Raw genomic sequence first — 20951 nt, forward strand, 5'->3', positions numbered from 1 at the left:
TCTACTTTCTGTAAACCTCTTTTTTTTATCTTTGAAGTGCTCAGTAGCTCCTTATCCATATATGGATGCCTCTTGGCATTTTTGCCCTATGTTGTTTTGTTGAGACACATCATTCCTGAGCTTGGAGGAAGAGATCCTTGAATATTAGCCAGTATTCTTGTGCCCCTCTACTCACAAGGGCTCTACCACAGGGGACTCTATGATATAGGTCCCCAAAGATGCCAGTCTGCTCTCCTAAGTCCAGGGAAAGTGATCTTATTTTATGTGATTTTATTATATGTATCATATATTATCAATTTATTGTATATTAAATATATTTATTGACAGTTTCTTTCCAATACCTATTTTTAAAGATGCAAATTAAAAATTGTTAGCTTTGTGCCTGATGTGTTATAATGGAGGTTGTTTTTCTATAAAAGTCAACTGTGGTTTGAAAGTGCTTAATTCTCGAAGATGACATTTGTTGTCTTTGGATGTCATTGTCAACAAATTCAAGAACTTTATTGTACTTGAACAGTTTCCTCAAAAAAGTAATTCACACTAAAAGAACTCAAAAAGAACTACTCTGCCAACAAGAAGGCTTGTTTTGGGAAATACTGATTAGAAGATTGTTGGTTGTGAAAAAAGAATATAGCAGCCTTCCTTTCTCTCCCACATCTGAAATTTATCCTTGTTCAGCTCTCACATTTATTCAGTAGAATGAGTCATCTCACCTCATCTTAGCCTTCTGAAGCCACAATGACCCCCTAAGATAATCTCCTGGCTCATTTCTCTCACTAGTGGGAGAAGGCACACCAAAGAGGCAATGCACACTTTCCTGAGGAAGTATATGACTGACAGGTGGTTTATCATTGATAACCATCCCCAGTGACTTACATAAGCATCTGTGTACCTGATTTCTATAAAAGGTTTGTGCTAGGTGAAGCAGTTGTCTTGAATTAAAAAAACCCCAAAACGTGACCAATCCTTTTAACTGCTTATATTTTCTCAGTTACCACAGTTCAGAACCTGAGAATGAGGGAGGTGTTTGCATATTGGAGGAGTGCACATCCTTTAGAGTTCTCAATAGCAGGACAGGGAGACAATGATCATTCACAGGACCTGGCACTGAGGAAGTTCCTAGGCTGATGTTGTATTGAAAATCATTCAGTAAGCCAAAGTTTGCTAAAGTTTCCAGTGCAGGACTTCCTTTGATAGGCATAAAGGAATTTAGAAATAGGAAGTGAAAACCTAAACTATTTAATTTCACTTATAGTTGAATAATGTTATCAAAAGTTTATCTCAACGTTCTTTCAAGTTCTACTCAAGGTGAGTTGAAACAAGCTTTTTATCATCCTGCTAAGGCCACTGAACTTATCATTGTTGTGCTTTTGTGCTTCTAATAATAATAAAAATAATTGATTATTTAAAAATTTTAATGTTTGTATTTTTATTCAAAGGAAGAAGGATATTTCAGGAAATATGAAGAAGGCAAAGCAATTACTTGGGAAATTGCATATTAATTTTTTGGATTAAATATGCCAGTGTAGCAGTACTGTGTATTTGCTCTTTGCACATGTTTTTATTTACTCTGAATGTTGTGACTTGCATTTTTTTGTATACAAAAGTAGTGACAGAAGACAGCTATCCAGCCTAATAAAAATTCATTGTATCACAGGCTACCAGTTACTCTATTTTTAGTTTCATTTTGAGTATTACTACATGAGCTGGCTTTCTAGGCTGTGTCTTTTCCTCAGTGAAAACATGATATATGTATGCAGAGCCTTACATTAAGATGCAGCAGACTGTGGAATGAATAATACCTGCTGATTGTTGTAAAAAGAGGTGGTGATCTTATAGGTTACTTCCTGTGTATGCTGTACCTCTCCCACCAATCCTCTCGTGGAATGTGTTTCAGGGATTTGCTATGAAAACTGTGGAGACATGTGTCCACCCAACTGACTGAAACTACTGCACATGTGCATTACATGCATAACCACATGTATTCTGCTCTGAATACTTTTGGACACTGTTAAATATCCTGTGTTAAATATCCTGCTTTACAGTTTTTTTACACCTCAACAGGCAGACAGATACTGTTGCAGGACATCTGTCAGACTATCTAAGCAGACTATCTGCTTAGATAGTCTGCACATGCTCTCTAACTCTGATATGACTCTCAGAAAATCAGATTTATCAAGTTTGTACATTATAGTGAGATGGCAGATGCATGCCTATTTCTGTGTAGGAATTCTTTGATATGGTTTACTGCTTCTTAAACTTAGTAAGACTCTTACCAGTAATTATGGTGATTTTCCAGAGAAGAGTGAGGAATGTGCTTAAGATCAGAAGGCAGGGTTTGTCTTTCAGTTCAGCAGATGCTTATTTTCCAAAGTTTTTGTGTGTGTATACTGAAGCCAGGCTTTATGCAGTCAGGTCTACTTCTGATTACTATTTTGTTGATTTATAAAGTTTGTTATTGGCTTTACCCTTTTTTTTTTTTTTTTTTTTTTTAAGCTATTTGAGCTGGCTCTCAAATGAATGTTACCACAAATGAGTTGATCTTAGAGTTGACTGCTAAGATCATTGAGTTAACCCAGCACTGCCAAGCTCTTGCCCAACCATGTTTCTAAGTGCCACAGGTGAATTTGATTGAATTTCAAAATTATTTCAGCCACCTTGAACCAGAATTTTTCAGCTAATAAATTTTCCTGGATTCCCTTCAGTCCATTTAGGATTATTAAAAAAAAAAAAACAAAACCCAGTTACATGGAATACATTAAAGGCAAACTATCACCAGGCTCTTATTTGGTACAATTAATCGGGAGTATCTGCTGTGACTCAATAAATCAACAAATAAATAGTTAGAGATAATGTATGGTAAGACAGAAACACTGTAATTTTCTTACATGATGGTGTGAGAAACACACTACTTCTGTTTTTCTAAATGATTGATCCACATAGTACTTTGCATAATCTTCAATGAAGAATGTTATTCCATGAAGCAATCATTACTCGCTCTGCTATTATTGAACGTGAGTTTTGAATGAGTTGCAGCATAAAGCTGCCAGATAATTATATAAATTAAATAAAAGTCAGAAAGACCCAAAGGTCATGTTCTTTCTGTAAAACTGACTGCTGTGGCTTGTGTACAATGTTTCTGGTAGCTAGTTAAGTGGTCATATCTGCAGATATGAAGAAACGAGGAGGCATATGAAGCAATGCTTACTGTTCAGATGTGAAAGTAGTGAGTTCTGTTTAATATACATGAGATATATGGTGGCTGCTTGATTTAATCAAAATTATAGCATTTCCTAACCTTGTATAGTATTTTCACAGTAGTGTTTCTAAGTATACTCTAATAGAGTTTTGCATGTGTACATCAGCATTAGGAATAACAGTCATTTGTTAACAGATACTATTCAAGAAGTTCCCTCTTATGGCTGAATTGAAATTTTCCTTTCTTAGCTCCTGTGTTAAATTTTAAGTAATTTCTATTTTCACTTATTTCAGTTTTGAGTAGGGAACAGACAGCTGATTCATGGAAGAAATTGTCCTGCCCTGCTCTGCACTGGTATGGCCTCACATTGAGTACTATGTGCAATATAAGAAAGATATTAAACTATTAGAAAATGTCCATAGAAAGTTCACTAGTATGGTGAGAGATCTGGAGGGGGAGTGACTGAGACCACATGATCTGTTCAGACTGGAAAAGAGGAGACCAAGGGGACACCTCATTGCAGTCTTCAACATTCTCTTGAGGGGAAGTGGAGGGGTGGATACTGATCTCTTCCCTCTCACGACTAGTGACAGGACTTAAGGAGTCTGAGTTCAGAAGCCTTTGGGCAATGCTCTCAGGCATATGGTGTGATTCTTTGTGTGTCCTGTGTAGGGTCAGAGGTTGGACTCAGTGACATGATGGGTCCCTTCCAACTCAGCATATTCTATCATTCTGTGATTCTATGATTCTGTGATAACCCACGGAATTACATATATTTGCCTAGCATCATTGTAACTGATCTTTAAAAAGTAATTTTTGTTTATTTCATGTATCAACATGAAAAAAGCTTCAAAAAACTTGTAGACTTCCAAAAGTTCTCACCTGTCAAGGCGTATGCAAGGTCTCATTCTTGGAACTGACACTCACTCTCAACCTATTTTGCTTTATACTAATCAGATTTTTGTTTTCCTTTTCTTTAGATTGTGGTCTTTGTTAAAGCAATTAGAGAGAGGAGAAGCTTCAGTTGTAGATCTAAAGAAGAATTTGGAATATGCAGCGACTGTTCTTGAGTCAGTATACATTGATGAAACTAGGTGAGCTAACTACAGACAACAGCACTCATATCCAACACCAGTTGTAATTTACATGTCAGTTGTGAAAGCTAGTTTAGTCAAGATTTATTACTCATAGACAATATGGTTTTAATAATTAGAATATCATATTCTGTGTAGAACAGATCTTCAGTCCTTCATTTAAAAGGTTAAGTTTCCTGGAAAAGGGAAGGAAATCGAAATCAAAATCAATTATAAATGTAATTCACTTTTTTTCAGAGAAACATTTTCATAGTCATTGCATCCTACTTTTTCTGACACTTTCTAAATTTCTACTCAACTATTTCTTTTCAATTATGTTAAATTTTTAACTTGTATGATGTCTTTGAAATTTTAAAAAAAATTACTCATGACAGAGGTAGACTGGTAAGACTTTGCAGAGGAGTTCCCCCATCTTGGTTACATGCCATTTTCCCAGTGATTAATGCACTTCTGGAATCAACACAGATGCCCAGAATGGGAGAGGAGAGGACTGTATGTTACTAACTCAGAGTCTAGAAATTCCTAGAAATGACCATAAATTACCTTTGAAAGGCAGAAAGTTCAGAAATATTGATAAGCTGAAGATATAAAGTCAGTAGATGATCATGTAGTTGTGCTGATACTTCTTGTTTCTCAGCCTAGTAGTGAGTTCCACAATCTGAAATGTAAGTATGTAAGAGAATAAACAAACCATCGAAGACTTGTACTAGTGTGTTTTATTACGGCTGATGAATCAAAGACTTTTAACAGCTGCTTTAATTAGAATATATGTGAGTTTCTTTTTCAATGATCTTGTAGTGCTCTCTAAGGAACTCTGTTTGCCCTTCTGTTTCCTGATCCTTCTAGGCGTTTACTGGACACAGAAGATGACCTCAGTGATATCCAGTCTGACTCTCTGCCCTCAGAGGTCCGTGACTGGTTAGCTTCTACTTTCACACGGCAAATGGGGATGATGCTCAAAAGGACTGAGGAAAAACCCCGGTTCAGGAGTATTGTCCATGCAGTGCAAGCTGGGATATTTGTGGAAAGGTAAAGTGTCATGAAATTACTTTGTTCTACTATCTACCCAGGTACTGCAGATTTCACCTATAGTATGTGATGACACAATGACAGGAGGTGGACAAGAGTACCTTAGACCAGAAGACTTCAGAGGACTAGTGGAAGACTGCTGAATGAAGAACATTTTAATGTGCTTCTGTTAATGTTTCTACACATATCTGGGTAACACCTAAAAACCTGGGATTTAGTAAAAGATTGCAAACTGAAACAGCACCTATTCTTCTGTTCTTACTATAGTACAGATGTAATAGCACACTCAGTATAATTTTGACAGACAATATACACTTCTGTACAGTCCTAGGTCAGGAGTGACAGCATTGAAAATTTGGACAGATCAAACTCTCCCTTGCTTCCATTTACTTCCGTGGTCTAGTATTTCTTACAAAGTTCTAAGATACAGAACTAAGTCCTTTACCATATTATTACTGGAGCTAACTATAGATCAAAACTCATGTGAAAATTTTGCAGCTCAGAGAGGATTTCAAAAAGCCATTGAGTCCTCTCAGTCTTCCCTCTTGTGATTTACATCACAACATGTTGCTAAAACTGATTTTACTTTTTTAACCCTTTAAAACATTTATTCATTTCAATTTGGACTCACTTCCACTCTTCACTGACCTTCTTTGTTTAAGCCAGGAGGAGGGCTGGAACATGTGAAACTGTCAGCATTCTTTGGACAGCCTGAAGGACAGCAGCTCTCAGATCTCTGGTGTAATTTTATAACAGCAAAATTCAAGTCAGGAGTGGAAGAGCAGAGCACCTTTCACTGTTCATCAGAATTGCAGTGACAGCCTAACAGCCCTCTGTGCAGGAGGTTATGCATATCAGACAGTGGTCCAAAGTGCAAACAAACTCACAGAAGCCTCCTTTGTCATGACTATAGCAAATATTTTTATCTGTGCACCAAAGTTACCGAACATGTGTTAAGAGTGGCAGCAAACTGCAATAAGACTAAACCTCTAATTTGTCCTTGGGACAGATTTCTCCAAGGTTTGACAGGTTACTTGTGAATTAACCCTCATTCTATGAGGAATTTGACAGGCTACTTGTGAATTAATCCTCATTCTGTGAGGAAATTGCTCAACAATTAAGTAAATGCAGAAAGCTGGTTCAGTGGGCTGATTTCCAGCTGACCTAGATCACTGTGACCCAAAGAAAGACGTGTTCAGATATTATATGGCACTGGAGGAGGGTTGTGACTCATCTGAGCTAAGGGAAAGGGGTTCTGCCCCAGTTGTCTCTTAAGAAAATGCTATGGAGCTTCAGACTACAGAAAGGAAGGGATAAGAGATTGTGTGATTTGGGAATGGGTGAATATAAGTCTCCAAAGGTGAACGACTTTTTTCAGGTCTGAATGCAGAAAATGACAAAGGAAAACAGCAGTGAAAGAAGACTTTGCAAAGGATCATTTCAGATGGGAGAAGAGAATTTTCCATCATCTCCTTATAGTCCTACAGAGCTTTAGGGCAAAAAAAGGGTGACCTGTGGAAAGGCATTCTAGCTATGATAGAGTTTCTGCATTTACCAAATCCTATTAAACACAGTGTGTCCCAAAAACAACTTCAAAAACTTTATGATTTGTTTAAAATATACTTTATAATCAAGTTTAAAATCTGGTACTTTGTTTAATATGGTTATAGATGTTGATTATTGCCTTGTTCTTTTTCTCTCACTTCCTGAAACACACACACATGGCAAACACCTAAAAGGTTTTATACTAATCTTGAAAACATGCAGACAAAAGTAGCAGCTGTATCACACTGGCATTGATTAATTTCATACAAATGGTTTCTGAAGTACACTCAGAATTAGCTTGCATGTGGACCAGCAAGGACTAAGGGAATTGAAAGGTCAGTTATAGTTATGTGCAATGGAAAATGGAGAACATTTTGTTTAGTCGAGTGTAGCCTTTCCATTTGATGAAGACTTGGTACTGGTAAATTCTTTGTCATGTTCAGCTCAGTAACCAAGCTATGAGATACTGGGGAGTGTACAATCTCAAATTAAGCTATACAGTATGAATAGTATCAAGAATATTGGGCAAGTTAGGAACAAAATGGAAGGAAAAAAGGTCCATATTCCAGTTAGGGTTTTCTGGGCTAAATAAAGTATCCTGTAATGGTCTGTTGTTTTATGAGTATTGTTGATTGTTTGTTTTGTTTCATTTAATTCTATTTATGTGTTGCTTTATCTATTTCATCTTGATAGAATGTACAGGCGTACTTCAAATATGGTCGGCTTGAGCTACCCACCAGCTGTAATTGGAGTGCTAAAGGTAATCCAAATAAAATGTGATGAAGGGGGGTCTGTACAAAGCATCAAAATAAAACTGTGATATTTGACATGATAAGGGCGGTCTTAATATTTGGTCTTTTTTTCTCTCTGACATTCAGTTAGTTCACATACATTAATCATTTAACTGGCCTAAGGGATTACCCTTTCAATAAAAGAAAGAGTGAAGTTCAAGACTGTGGTCATTTTCAGGTTGTGAAGGTTGCAATATAGTGATTAAAATGAAGATTTAGGAATCACTCACAACGTTTCACAAGGAAGAAAGAAAACACAGATGGAGAGAGATGGAGAAGGGAAAGGATCTGTTGCTGTGAGAGAAGGAAATTTCTTACATTGTTCAGCTTCAGGTATTAAAAGTGACCATCACTTTATGAAAATGGACCCTTCTGTGAGTTTTGAGGTTTCAGAGTGAAAACAGTTAGTCAGAAGTAGTTTGAAAAATAAACAATGGTTCAATCCATGGGGAATTGCAAGATTCTTGACTTAGGCAGAAATTGTCAAGACTACAAACAGAAGTTGACAACTAACTGCCTACACAGCAGCTTTGCAGATTACATGTTATATGTGATTCAACCATGCCATGCAATGGTGGAAAAAGGTGATATAGTGGAGCAATACACAGGGGTATTAAGTATAAACCTCATTAAGACATCTTGCAGCATTTCTCCACACTGGAAATATTTGTAGTTAGGCTGTCCTTTTCATTTTTAATAGTAGAACTCATCAAAAGATGTGGAAGAATTGCAAGAAGAATGATCAAACATGCCCTTCATATACAGAATCAAAGTATCCACCCACACCTTTTTACAACTGCATGTTTACTAGTGCTAGCTTCACTCCTGAAATGGAATGTAAATTCTTTGTTCTTTTGCGACTACACTCCATAGCAGCGTATGAGCAAAGATATCTATAATGGCACTATAATGAGTTCCTCAGCAGCAACAATTGAAGATCCATCACCTACACTCAATTGACTTAAGCCTTATAGAATTCCTCCCTTTTTTCTACATTTTCAAATTATTTGGTTGTAAAAAGAAGTCATTGTGTTAGAATAAGTTAAAACAAACCAATAACAACAAAGTCATTGACTAATTTTGCTCAGCGTGAAAAAACATATACCTGGTCATTGTGCACTCTAGAATTTTTTTTTCCAAAACTGTTTTGAGAACATTTCTTTGCCTGGATGTTTTTGGGTTTGGTAATGGATTTGGTTGAAATGGGAGTTACTATGAATAAATCAAAACAGTCTCCCTAGCAAAGTGGTCACAGCACCAAGCCTAATGGAGTTCAAGAAGCATTTGGACAATGCTCTCAGGCACATAGTGTGATTCTTGGGGATGTGGGTTCGATGAACCTTGTGGGTCCTTTCAACTCAGCATATTCTATGATTCTGTGAAGTCTTCTGTCTTAAAAAACCATATTTCATCTGAAATTTCTCAGTTCCATCTCCTCCATTGAAAATTATGTATTTTGTTGCTTGCTTCAGCACAGTAAGGTCAATTTAAAAACCTTTACAGCAACCTGACTGCTTAGTGTGCTCCATAAAATGACTTGATGACTTAAGCACAAAAAAGGGTGTAGGAGTGTACAATACACACACATCTTCAGCTGTTCTGGATTGCCATAATCAGCATTCTCCTCAGAGTCATGCTAATAAGGACAAGGATTAAGATGAAATGAAGTCAAAACAAGCTTATTTTTTTAACTACAAATTCTCATTTTTGCTGCTGTGGTCAAGAGGACATCTGCACTTAATAACCCAAAGCTGTGGAATCACAGCTTTGTGACAGATATTGGTTTTAAAAATAATGAAATACTGCAGCTTCGGCAAAAAAAATGAAGGTTGTAGCAGTGCAAGTTCTAGATGTATAATCTGTCTTACATTTTCAGTGCAGGAGAAGTTTGGCTTTTTTTTTTTTTTTTTTGAGGGCTTTCTCACTATATATTTTATACTAATTTATATACATCTTTCTCTATATATATTTTATACTAATTTTTCTACTACAGTAATCTGTTGCCTTTCTGTATGACATGGGTGTGAAGATATGACTGGTTGCCATAAAAGGACAATCAGCCTTGTCTTTCATTTGAATAGTGGCTATACAAACCATTCAGAGTCATGTTTACAGAGTATGCTGTGGTGATCTTCTGTTCATCGGTCTAGTGCTAGAGACAGAACTTCACATTAATTACTGCTGAAGGAGTTACATGGTTTACAATTGAATTTTTCACCCTTTTCTGATGCCCATGCCATGACAGGAATATTTTCTAGGCTAGCAAATATACAGTTAATGAACACAGAACCTGTAGTCACAATGTCTGTAGTATAGATTTCTGCTTATCTGTGGCTACAAAAATGTCGTACCTTCCAGTAATGTTGAGCAGAATAACATCTATTCCTGAATTTACTTGTTAACTTATATACCAAGTCCCTAAGGTTAAGAAGAGACAGAAAGCTATGACACTGAGCATTTAGAAAAAAAATCAGTGTTTCTCTTAATCTCTTGCTAGATAATGAATGCTGTCACCTCCCACAGCCTTCCCTAACATTTGAGATTCAAACTCAAACTTCTGCAAGAAGGTTAGACCTTAAACTTTAGATGTAGGAGCTGAGAAGTGAACTTCCCCTCCTTGATCTCTTGACTGGCCAGCCTGAAACACTAGTATATAATTTACAGCTGACTGTAACTTTCCCAAATGGAATTAGATATTTATTCTCCTGTTATAAAGGTAGGAATTTTATATAATTGTTAGCACTTAATATATCACATCAGCCCAAAGAGGACCATCTCAGTATCTCAGGTACTAAAGCAAATCAGGATTTTTATATTTTAGGATTCGTCTTTTGGTGATTAAATTCCAGTGTAGAGAATTGCCATGTTTATAATAAACAAACAGCATACATGTTCTTAATGGAAGCTTCTTAAACAGAAGTCACACAGTACTGATAAGTGTACTTATACTTATTCATTGGTTAAATTGATTATGAAGAATTTATTGAAAAATAAATAATACCTTTATATCACTACTGGAATTCTCAAATTGTAGAGAAAGTGAAGAAATTGAATGATCATGGCAAAAATTATGACCATATTAACTGTTTTTTCTACCTCCTCTTGCAGAATGTAGACAAGTGGTCCTTTGATGTATTTGCACTAAATGATGCCAGTGGAGATCATGCACTGAAATTCATTTTCTATGAACTTCTCACACGCTATGATCTGATCAACCATTTCAAGGTCAGTAGTTAGAAGATGACTATCTTCATTCATCTTGTATTTTTTTTCAACTTCCCTCTCATCCTGCTATTTTCAATTAAAAATGCAATTTTAGTGATCTTTGAAGAATTTGTGAACATTGCACTTTCCCTAATAAGCAAAACAAGATGTGATTTAAGTAGTACTGTCAATTGCCATGAACTAAGTGGGGTTCCAAATGAAATCCATTGGAAATACTGCATTTGCTCCTCTGAGAATGATGGTGTCATTTTCCTGAGCTTCTTAGGACCCTCAAGCATGCAGGCACAAAAGAGAACAGGAGAATGTGAAAACAAATTCAAATTCATTCCAACTAGATTGGCCAGCAGGTCAAAGGAGGTGATTCTACTCCAACTCTGCTCTCAAAAGACCCCATTTGTAGTACTGCATCCAGATCATCCAGGTCTGGAGGTCTCAGCACAGGAAAGACATGGACTATTGGAGCCATTGTAGAGGAGGGACACAGAAATTATCAGAGGGCTGAAGCACCTTTCCTGTGAGAAAAGGCCAAGAGAAATAATGTTTTTAAGCCTGGAGAAGAGAAGATTCTGTGGATTGTTCATTGCAGCCTTCTGGTACTTGATGGGGACCTACAGGAAAAATGGGGGAAAACTTTTTAGCAGTAGGACAAGGGATAATGATTTTAAACTAAAATAGGATAGATTTGAACTAGAGATAAGGAAGATTTTCTTATGGTGAAAGTGGTGAAACACTGGAAAATGTTGCCCAGAGAGGTGGTAGGTGCCCCATCCCTACCACCCAAGATCAGACTGGACACTGAGAAACTTGGTCTAGTTGAACATGTCCCTGTTCATTGCAGAGCAGGTTGACTAGGTGACTTTTAAAAGTCCCTTCCATCCCAAACTATTCTATAATTTTGTAATTGTTACAGAGGTTTCCTCCAACTTTGAAGAGGAAACATTGCCATCTGTTTCTTGACCACTCTCCCCACACAGATACTCTGCCATCTCTTCCACTGTTGACATTTTCCATTTCCCAGGGTCTCCCACTCACTTAAACTGGAAAGAGTTTACAGATGCCTAGATACCATAATTTTTCAGGAACTACGTATGCCTGATGAAACATCAAGATGTCTGCTTAGATCTGCATCCTCTGTTTGTATGTACCTAAGAGGAGCAGTGATCTTTTTATGGAAACCTTATCATTTAATGTATTTTCTGTCTGAGCAGATGAAACTGGAGAACCCATGTTGTCAGTTATATACATTACCACCTGCATAGTCTCCTTTCTAGAAATCCCCTGAATTGCATTTTTTCAGGTAATTGCAGTTACTCTTGAAGTCAGAAAAACATGGCAATCCCATAGGATGGGCAGGTTGGATTTTGCTATGAAAAACCCAGAGGTCTGATAAACTATAGTCCTCTTAGACTAGATTTTCTAGATTTGCTAGATTATGTGTTTCATTAGAAAGTCCTAACTGTGAGTAGTAAAGCAGAGATATATTCCAGTGGATCGCGAAGATAACAGGTAGTTGCTTGCAATCTATTTGGAAATATTTCTCCCTGGCAATCAATCCAGTGGTTGCTGTTACTTTTGATACTCTATGTGGGCTCCAGACAAAATTTCATAGTATACTTATTTCTGTGCATTTATTTGTGAGAAGGATTCACATGTAATGTAATTATGGATGGAAAAACCAATTTGAAGTAGTAACCTGAATTAATTTGCTCTCTTGAGTGACTATTTCAAATGTTCTAGCATTTTGTTTGTCTGTAAAGTACAGATGGCTCTTTCAGAACCTATTGTCATAACATGGCATCTGCAAAGGAGTGATAATTAGCATTGATTCCATGCTTCTCAGAAGGCTGACCAATCACTTTTATTATACTATACTTATTAAGAAACCTTACAGACAGTCATGATACAGATGGACCCAATTGGTCCTTCAATCTAAACACCATCACCATTGGCCAATTAAGAAACCACCCTTTGGTAAACAAATCTCCATAACACATTCCACATGTTCACAACAACAGGTACAGCAAGTGAAGATCAGAATTGTTTATCATTATTTCCTTTGATCTCACAGCCTTCCCCAGGACAATGCCTGGGAAAGTTGTGCATTGCTTTCTGTGGCCAGAGAGATGCTGCCACAACCTGTTATCAAAATACTCCTGGTCTGAATGCTAGCCATTAAAGCTGGGGGGGGGAGGGGGGGTGTTGAGGGTTTTTTTGTTTGTTTGTTTTGTGATTTTTTTTTTTTGTATTTTTTTTTCCTTTCTTTAAATCTGTGCTGCTTTGTTTAGATTCCCATATCTGCTTTGGTGTCTTTTGTTGAAGCTCTGGAGGTTGGCTACAGTAAACACAAAAATCCTTATCACAACCTAATGCATGCTGCAGATGTCGCACAGACAGTCCATTACCTCCTTTTCAAGACAGGCACTGTGGTAAGTAAAAGACTTGGCATCCTGGATATGTAGTGAGTTTACAAGAGTTTCTGCTTATTAATGAGATAATGATTATCCACAGTACAATCTGTTTACACTCTAGACACACTTAATTTGATATAGCTGGACTAATAAAGGTAAAGACTTTGGATTATTTATGAACAGAGGGTAAGTGACATTGTTGATAACTCTTTTAAAAGTTATGTTAGGATGCATGAGAGGATGAATGAGAAACCCAAGCTTGGTTTTTCACTCTGCCACAGTGAATCTGCCAACACACATTTACTGGAATTCATTCAACCTAATTTGACGAATTGCATTGTCTAAGCTTTCTTCTTAATTTAAGGTAGAGAGACAGTACATCCAAATGATAATTCATTCCACTTATCTGAGCATAAGAAGTGCTGGGAACTGGAAATGCTGATCTCCATCCATTTCTCTACGGCAAAAATATCTGGATTAGCTTGCACTGAAACCTACAGACAGCTGAAGTATGATAACAATGCCAGGAATAGACAGAGGGCTTAAAAAAACTTAGTTCCCACAGTGTCTCTCAAGACAAACAGCAGAAATACATTTGAGGATGGACTACAGAAATTGAAGGAAGACAGATTCCAGAGTGAAGTGATTCCATTGCAGTTTGGATTTAGCTGAAGGCTCAGAAAATTTCAGGCCTACACGGTTGGGGAGAATAAATAGCAGGGAAAGTTCAAAGGATCTATTCTTCTTTCTCCTGGTTACTGCTGCAGCCAGAAAAAGGAATGAAATTACCTTTAGTCTGATTCTGGGAGCCAATCTTTTCCACACATTATTTGCCTCACTTTTTTCCATGCATCTAATTTGCCCTTGCTCTTGCATTGGCAGAAGTGTAGAGGCAAAGGTGACAGTGAAAGGGAGGTTCATCTGTTAAATGTTTAGCAATTATGTCCTGTTATACCGTGGCCATTCAGTGATTGCTCTGTTTGTGGCTGGTACTTGAATACATGTAATTCTGTTCTATTGCACTTCATTTCTCAGAGGTCCTTTCACTAACCAGTGTGCAGTTCCAGGATCATGGAGTCTTTGTATTGCAGAACAGACACATAAACCCAGGTCAGCAGATGTTGAGGCTCTTACTGCAGCTCAGGCCTTCTTGAACACTCCCCAATTGTTACAAACTCTGTATCTGGAACTGTTGAAAAAAAAAAAGGCAAGGAAAAACCACGTGCCTCAGCCCAACCAAATTCTAACACTCTTTCTCATGAATGAGCACCTTTGATCAGCTATAAAAAATCACTATAAAAATTGTCTGTCAGCGACACTTGTGCTGATACTTGTATGCTGGTCATACCTTTTTCTGTGCAGCTCAATAACAAACCCCCCAAAAAAAGCTTCCACTAGTGTCTACTGGGTAATGGAGTATAGGACAGAGAGGTACAAGCTAACCAGGCATAGTGCAGCACTTGCTAAGTCTTTTAGGCTAGTTTCAACCACTGTAGAGCTGCTCACACTTGGGAACTATGTTTTGTACACGATCTGCATTTCTACAGTTCCTTGATTGCAACACAGGTGTTGCTTTCAATTCTGAAACCAGAACTGGATGATCTACTTTGAGGAGCCACACACTCCACAGCCTCCTGTTAACATCTCAAGTTTCCTGTGTTGAATGTAGAATGTATTTGTGAATTGCAGTCACACTGCAATTGGAGCACTAAATGCTGCTGTTTATCAGAAGCAGATCTGGAAAGAATTGGGTGCTATCTGTCTCAAGAGCTGATTCAGACAGGCTGATCCTTATGGAAGTTGTATCACTTGCTTCTGATTGTGCCTGAAGTGTTGCAGCGCACCGGGCGAGGCGTGCTGGGTGGCTGCAGCAGGGGCGCAACCGCCCCCTGCGAGCTCTGCAATTCCCAGTTATTGGCACGTCCGGCACAGGGACAGACAGCGATGACACAGGTCCTGGGGTGGAACAAGATGGATTTATTCCTGGGCTCCCAGACAAGACTGGGGGGACGGGGTGAACAGAAGTTTTTGTACAGCAACTCAGGAGTAGGGGTGTAGGAAAGTGAACCAAGGAGGATATGGTAAGGGAGGAGTATAAGGTGGGGCAAATAGCTTATGAGCCTATCAGGGAAAACGGGGTGCGGGGGGAATAATACGAAGTAACAGTAACGAACGGGGTGTCGAGGGCAACAAGACAGACACAGAACTCTCTGGAGAAAGGGATGGGGATAGGGAGGATTGACAACTTGTAAGGGAGGAGGTTAGGGAAGGGCTTGGGAAATTTAGCAACTGGGGAAGGGCAGGGATTAGGGAGAACAGGGAGCAAACACGGATTCAAAGCAAAACACACAACACTGAAGTAAAAAGGACTTAGGTCAGAATTGCAGGTAACACAGTTACTCAAAACCACCTGTGAGATAGTAAATTGGTCACTGTTGCTTTTAGGACCATTAGCTACTGAAAGTGCACTGCAAGCGGTGGTCAGTAGGAACAGGTGCAATGTTGAGCAATGCGAGTTGTATTCTGGTGGTGAGGAAATGAATTCTCTTTTTCCCCTCAAACCATGGAAGAAGGGCAGTTTCATGCCCCAAAAGATTACTGGATTACATCACTGCCCAAATATAGCTGACCAGCCTAGTAGTTCAGAACTTCCTATTTTTCCATCTTGCTGCTTCTTGATCTGTTAGTCATTTAGCAACAATTCAGATGTGAGTGAACGACTCCTATTTCGTTCTAGCCTGTGATGCACCAGTGCTGAATGGGATTTCCTATGGTGTCTCTGAGTGCAATATAGCAAGGAAAGTGTTTAAAGAGAGAGAAATAGAAGGAGATGAAAATACATGAGTAAGCAATGGAGAAATTTGGACTTTTTTCCTCTCAGAGAGAGAATGTAGAAGACTAAAAAGAAATAAAAAAACAAACCCAAAAAAATCCCCCAAAACCAAACTAAACCAACTTCTGTTTCAGAGGAAAAGGTGATCTGAAATCACAGAATCAACAAGATTGGAAAAGACCTTTGAGATCATTGAGTCTAACCTATGACCTAACACTACCTTATCAACTAGACCATGGCACTAAGTGCTACATCCAGTCTTTTCTTAAGCACCTTCAGGGATGGTGACTGCAACACCTCCCTTGGCAGCCCATTCTAATGCCCAATCACTCTTTCTGTAGAGAACTTTTTCCTAATATCCAACCTACACCTCCACTGGTGCAGCTTAAGACTGCTCTTGTCCTGCAGCCTTGGAAAATAGACCAACCCCCACCTGCTTACTATCTTTGAGAGAGTTGTGGAGAGTGATAAGGTCTCTCCCCTGAGCCTCCTTTCCTCCAGGCCTAACAACCCCAGCTCTCCCAGCTGCCCCTCAGAGGACTTGTATTCCAGACCCTTCACCAGTTTTGTTGCATTTCTCTGGACATGCTCCAGCATCTCAACATCCATTCTAAATGGAGAGCCCCAGAACACAGTACTCAAGGTATGGCCTCACCAGTGCTGAGTATGGAGAAAGAATCAGTTCCTTAATCGGGCTGTCTTCATTATTTCTGATACAGGCCAGGATGCCATTGGCCTTCTTGGCCATGGTGGGCACACTGCTGGCTCATGTTCAGGCTGCTGCCAGTCAGTACCCCTAAGGTCCCTTTCTGCTTGTCCTCTGTCCAGCCACACTGTCCCCAGCCTGTAGTTCTGCAGAGGGTGGTTGTGACCGAAGTGCAGGACCTGACATTTGGTCTTGTTAAACTTTATATTGTTGGATTTAGCCCATCGATCTAGCCTGTGCAGGCTGATCTGCAAAGCTCCTACTCTCCAGCAGATTGATATTCACACCCAGTTTGGTGTCATCTGAAAATTTGCTAATGGTAGACTCGATACATCCAGATCATCAGTAAAGATATTAAACAGGACTGGCCCATACACAGATCCCTGGGGGACACCACTAGTGTCTGACCACCAACTGGATGCAACACCATTCATCACCATTCTCTGGGCCTGGCCATTCAGCCAGTTCTTAATCCAGAAAAGAGTGCACCTGTCCAAGCCATGGGCTGTCAGTTTTCCCAGGATTATTCCATGGGTGATGGTGTCAAAGACTTTGCTGAAGTTCAGGTAGATAACAGGACTTCTGTCACATCTTTTGGTACTAAAGGGAAGTGAGATAATCTTCTCCACTAGCCTATTTTGATTAATAAGCAGATCATCATAAGATTTGCAAATAATACCTGCTATGGAATACAAGTTAATAAACTCTCGAGAAAGAAACTGTTTCATTATCTACATTGTAGCAATTTCTTGGAAAGGCATTTTTGGTTTCTCTGGTGAGATTTGGATACACTACTCTTTCTCCTTCCTTCTTCTTTCTATATTCATCAGTCCTTTTGTTTGCATGCAAATGAGCCACCCTTGTAGCTAATGCTTCAAATTTATTGTATATTTTTGAAAGTCAATTATGCTTCCTTGCCCTTTTTTTTTTTTCATTCTGGAAGTAAGTACTTGGTATTTCATACCTTTTACCCTTCACCATTTCTGACCTACTACCATCACAGAAAGTTTGATATGGTTTTATTCTGGATTGGTTTTGTTAGCCCTTTAGAAATCAAAGCCATTCACATTTCCTTGGTCTTTCCATCTTTTGTGACTCTGTCCTGCTGTTCTTGATTGCTTTGTTCTTCAAAAATTAGCTTTCTGTTTCCATGATGAAATCTACCACAAAGCAGTGAAATGTAAAGTCAGCACTCTGATGGCGATTGCATCCTGTGGCACCTGGGTCCTATGACCCTCCGGGAGTGCCACAGTGGGTCAGGTCTGCAGGAGCCTGATAGCTATTAAGAAGTTTCCACTGAAGGCGGGAAGACACTCAGGGTGCTTTAGTTTCTAGAGGGTTTGTTGTGAGGGACGAGAAGTCAGAGGTGCAGGGAGACAACCACTCGGAAGGGAGCAAGCTCTGAGAGCCCTGTCCTGGGGGCAGGGTAGGGTATTTAATAGTAACCAGTTAGGAGGGTTAGGGCACATTACAACCAATGAAGGGAAGGCTCAGGGGTGGAGTGGAGGAAAACTGACAGGGTATCAACCAATGGGAACAAAGGGAAGGAGTGGCTAACGAGAGGGAGCCAATCAGGGTACACAGAACAGAGAACATTCTGGAACAAAGGGATAGCTTAAACAATGATGGACATGAACAAGGGGAAGGGATAATAAAGGATTGACATCGGGGGAAGCGGGAAATCACACATCGGTCGCCTCCCAGGGCATCTTGGGGGGACTGTCCCCAGGACCCCCTCCCACAGCATCCATTCTCTGCAGGCTCTTTGCTGTCTTATTTGCTTTGTCTTACAAGGTTGTGGCAGGAAAAAAGGGACTAGGAGGTTCCAAGCTACTTCCCTTGTGTTACTCATAAGCCTATTTTGACATTGTCCTACTTTCAGTGCTTTATTTATTACCAACAATTAACAGCTGTAGTTCCAGTTTTATTCTGGGTGATCTTCTCAGAATGCTGTTATGATACTTAATATTGCTAATACAAGATACTGCTAATAATAAGATCTACTTCACCCTATTTGAAAACCTACCTTACCCAAAATTGTTAAATAAATGATGCTTTGGTAAGGTATGCCAGTCAGCATTTTCCCTGTATGTGCGTTAAGAGACAAGGTAGGAAACTTCAAACACTAAGACTCATTGCATTAGTGATGCTTTAAGACTTGGGTCATGAGATCTTGTTAGGGTGGGAATTGTCAGATGCCATCTAGAAGTCTGAAGTGGATCTGTTGGACTAGCCGAATGTGTCTTGAATGAGTTCTGCATGCATAATACAGACTTGATCTGGTTGTTTCTGAGCACCTGTGCCCTGATTTTTTTCTATCATTTGCAGTCTCTCCTTTTGGGAAATGGCAGACTCCTGTGGGCAATGAAAGTCATGAAAGTCCAGATCTAGACATGTAGCCTGGAAACCTTAGTTCCATTTTTTCCCCCATTGCAGTTGCCAGAAGTTGCTGTTTGAAAGTTGAATTAATGTTCTTAATCATTTGGAAATCATTCCTTATTCACATGTCACACCTGGAAACAAAATTGAACAGACTTCTCCACCATCAATGCTCTCCAGTCATACCCTGGATCAGTTCTGTAGATATGAGAAAACAGTGAAGTTTGTTTCTGATAATTTCTTGCACTCCTCACCATCCTCTCTCTCTTGCTATTTAAAAAAAAAACAACAAACCAAAGCAAACCAAAAAACCAAAGCACAAAAAACAAACTTAAAAAAAAAACAAACAAAAAGAAACAACCCAAACCCAAGAACTACCTTGATTATGGTTAGTAGCATTGTGCAAAGTATCTTTTAAAACTACGTCTTTAATGTAAGGGGATCTTTAATATGGGGACTTGCTCCATTCTTCACTGATTATGCAGAGATAACTGTGAAACACAGATAAAGTGCTAGACAGGTTGCTATGTGCAGAGTCCCAGTGTTACCTCTGCTTTTTTGCACATGCTTAACATACTAGTGGTGGCCTCTGAGCTCTAGGAGATGTCTAGAATAGATTTTGGATGTCTTAGTGCCTTTGCTGGGCCTTGAATTAAAAGGCAGTTTATATATAAATGCCTGTCAAAACATTTGCAGGTTGACAGTGAGATGTTACAGAAGTATTTGGCAGTCACTGTGGTAAAGATTTCTTCTAAATGCAATACGTTTCAGCATTTCATACAAATATTTACAGCATCTACAGTATCTAAAACCTCTGACTCCTTTTTCCCCTTTTCAATGGATAACAAGACAATAAAATATTTTGACTCAGATAAAAATTATTAAAACCACCTAAATAATTTATAAATCTAAGGCAAAAGTGACTTAAGCATTGTAAAATAAGCCTTTGACTAGGGAATTAGGAAAAATTCCACAAATTTCTGGGCTTTTTAAAGTGTTTTTAAAAATGATAAATAAATAACAAGATGTACATCTTTTGAGGTTATCTTTCTTGTTCTCTTCATGATTCAGTGATTGACAAAGATTTCTAATTTTCTGGAAAATAGTGATATTCTTCTATATCCGAGTCTCTGCTACTCAAATAAACTGAACTGAAAATACATACCCTGGTGGTACGTGTTTACATGCACATATATCAATTTCCCCTTGATGAACCTTGATTTTCTTGAGTTTTCCTCGTTTCTCTTCTTGAAACATTGCTCTTTCAGAAGGGCACAGTTCCCCTTACTCTGCCTTAAACCTTATTAGCTCCTGAAACAATTTTGTTGAAGTTCAATTTATTTAGATGAAGGTCCAGGATGAACACTGGTTTGGCTTTTATGTATCAACCAGAGACATTTGCTTTAAAACAGCTGGCAGACTTCAGGGGAAAGGTAATGACATGCAACACTTACTGTCAGCAGAGGATAAATAACTTTCCTTAGAAGACAAAAGCCTGAGAAAAGGACAACTTACCTGATTGTACTGTAATCTCTTTTCAGCACTGGCTGACAGAGCTGGAGATCTTCGCTATGATTTTTGCAGCTGCCATACATGACTATGAACACACTGGAACCACCAACAATTTTCACATCCAGACAAGGTGAGGCAACTGTAAATCATGATGAAGGGTCAGGAAATTGAGGGAAAAATCTTTGGAGAAAAACAGCACAGCCACTTTAGAAAAGTGCAGGAACTTCTGC

General features: G+C 38.7%; 1 protein-coding gene across 1 annotated transcript in view; it reads left to right on the plus strand.

Annotated features, from left to right (window-relative positions):
- The window catches only part of LOC100224151 (dual specificity calcium/calmodulin-dependent 3',5'-cyclic nucleotide phosphodiesterase 1C), a 131767-nt gene that overhangs the window by 68613 nt on the left and 42203 nt on the right, over window positions 1-20951 (plus strand). The window contains exons 3-8 of the mRNA XM_030265644.4: window positions 4180-4293; window positions 5140-5322; window positions 7561-7627; window positions 10767-10883; window positions 13169-13309; window positions 20751-20851. Of these exons, the coding sequence (XP_030121504.2) occupies window positions 4180-4293; window positions 5140-5322; window positions 7561-7627; window positions 10767-10883; window positions 13169-13309; window positions 20751-20851 (723 nt within the window). The remainder of the gene's footprint in view (window positions 1-4179; window positions 4294-5139; window positions 5323-7560; window positions 7628-10766; window positions 10884-13168; window positions 13310-20750; window positions 20852-20951) is intronic.

Source organism: Taeniopygia guttata, chromosome 2 (genome assembly GCF_048771995.1).
Source record: "Taeniopygia guttata chromosome 2, bTaeGut7.mat, whole genome shotgun sequence".
Lineage (NCBI taxonomy): Eukaryota > Metazoa > Chordata > Aves > Passeriformes > Estrildidae > Taeniopygia > Taeniopygia guttata.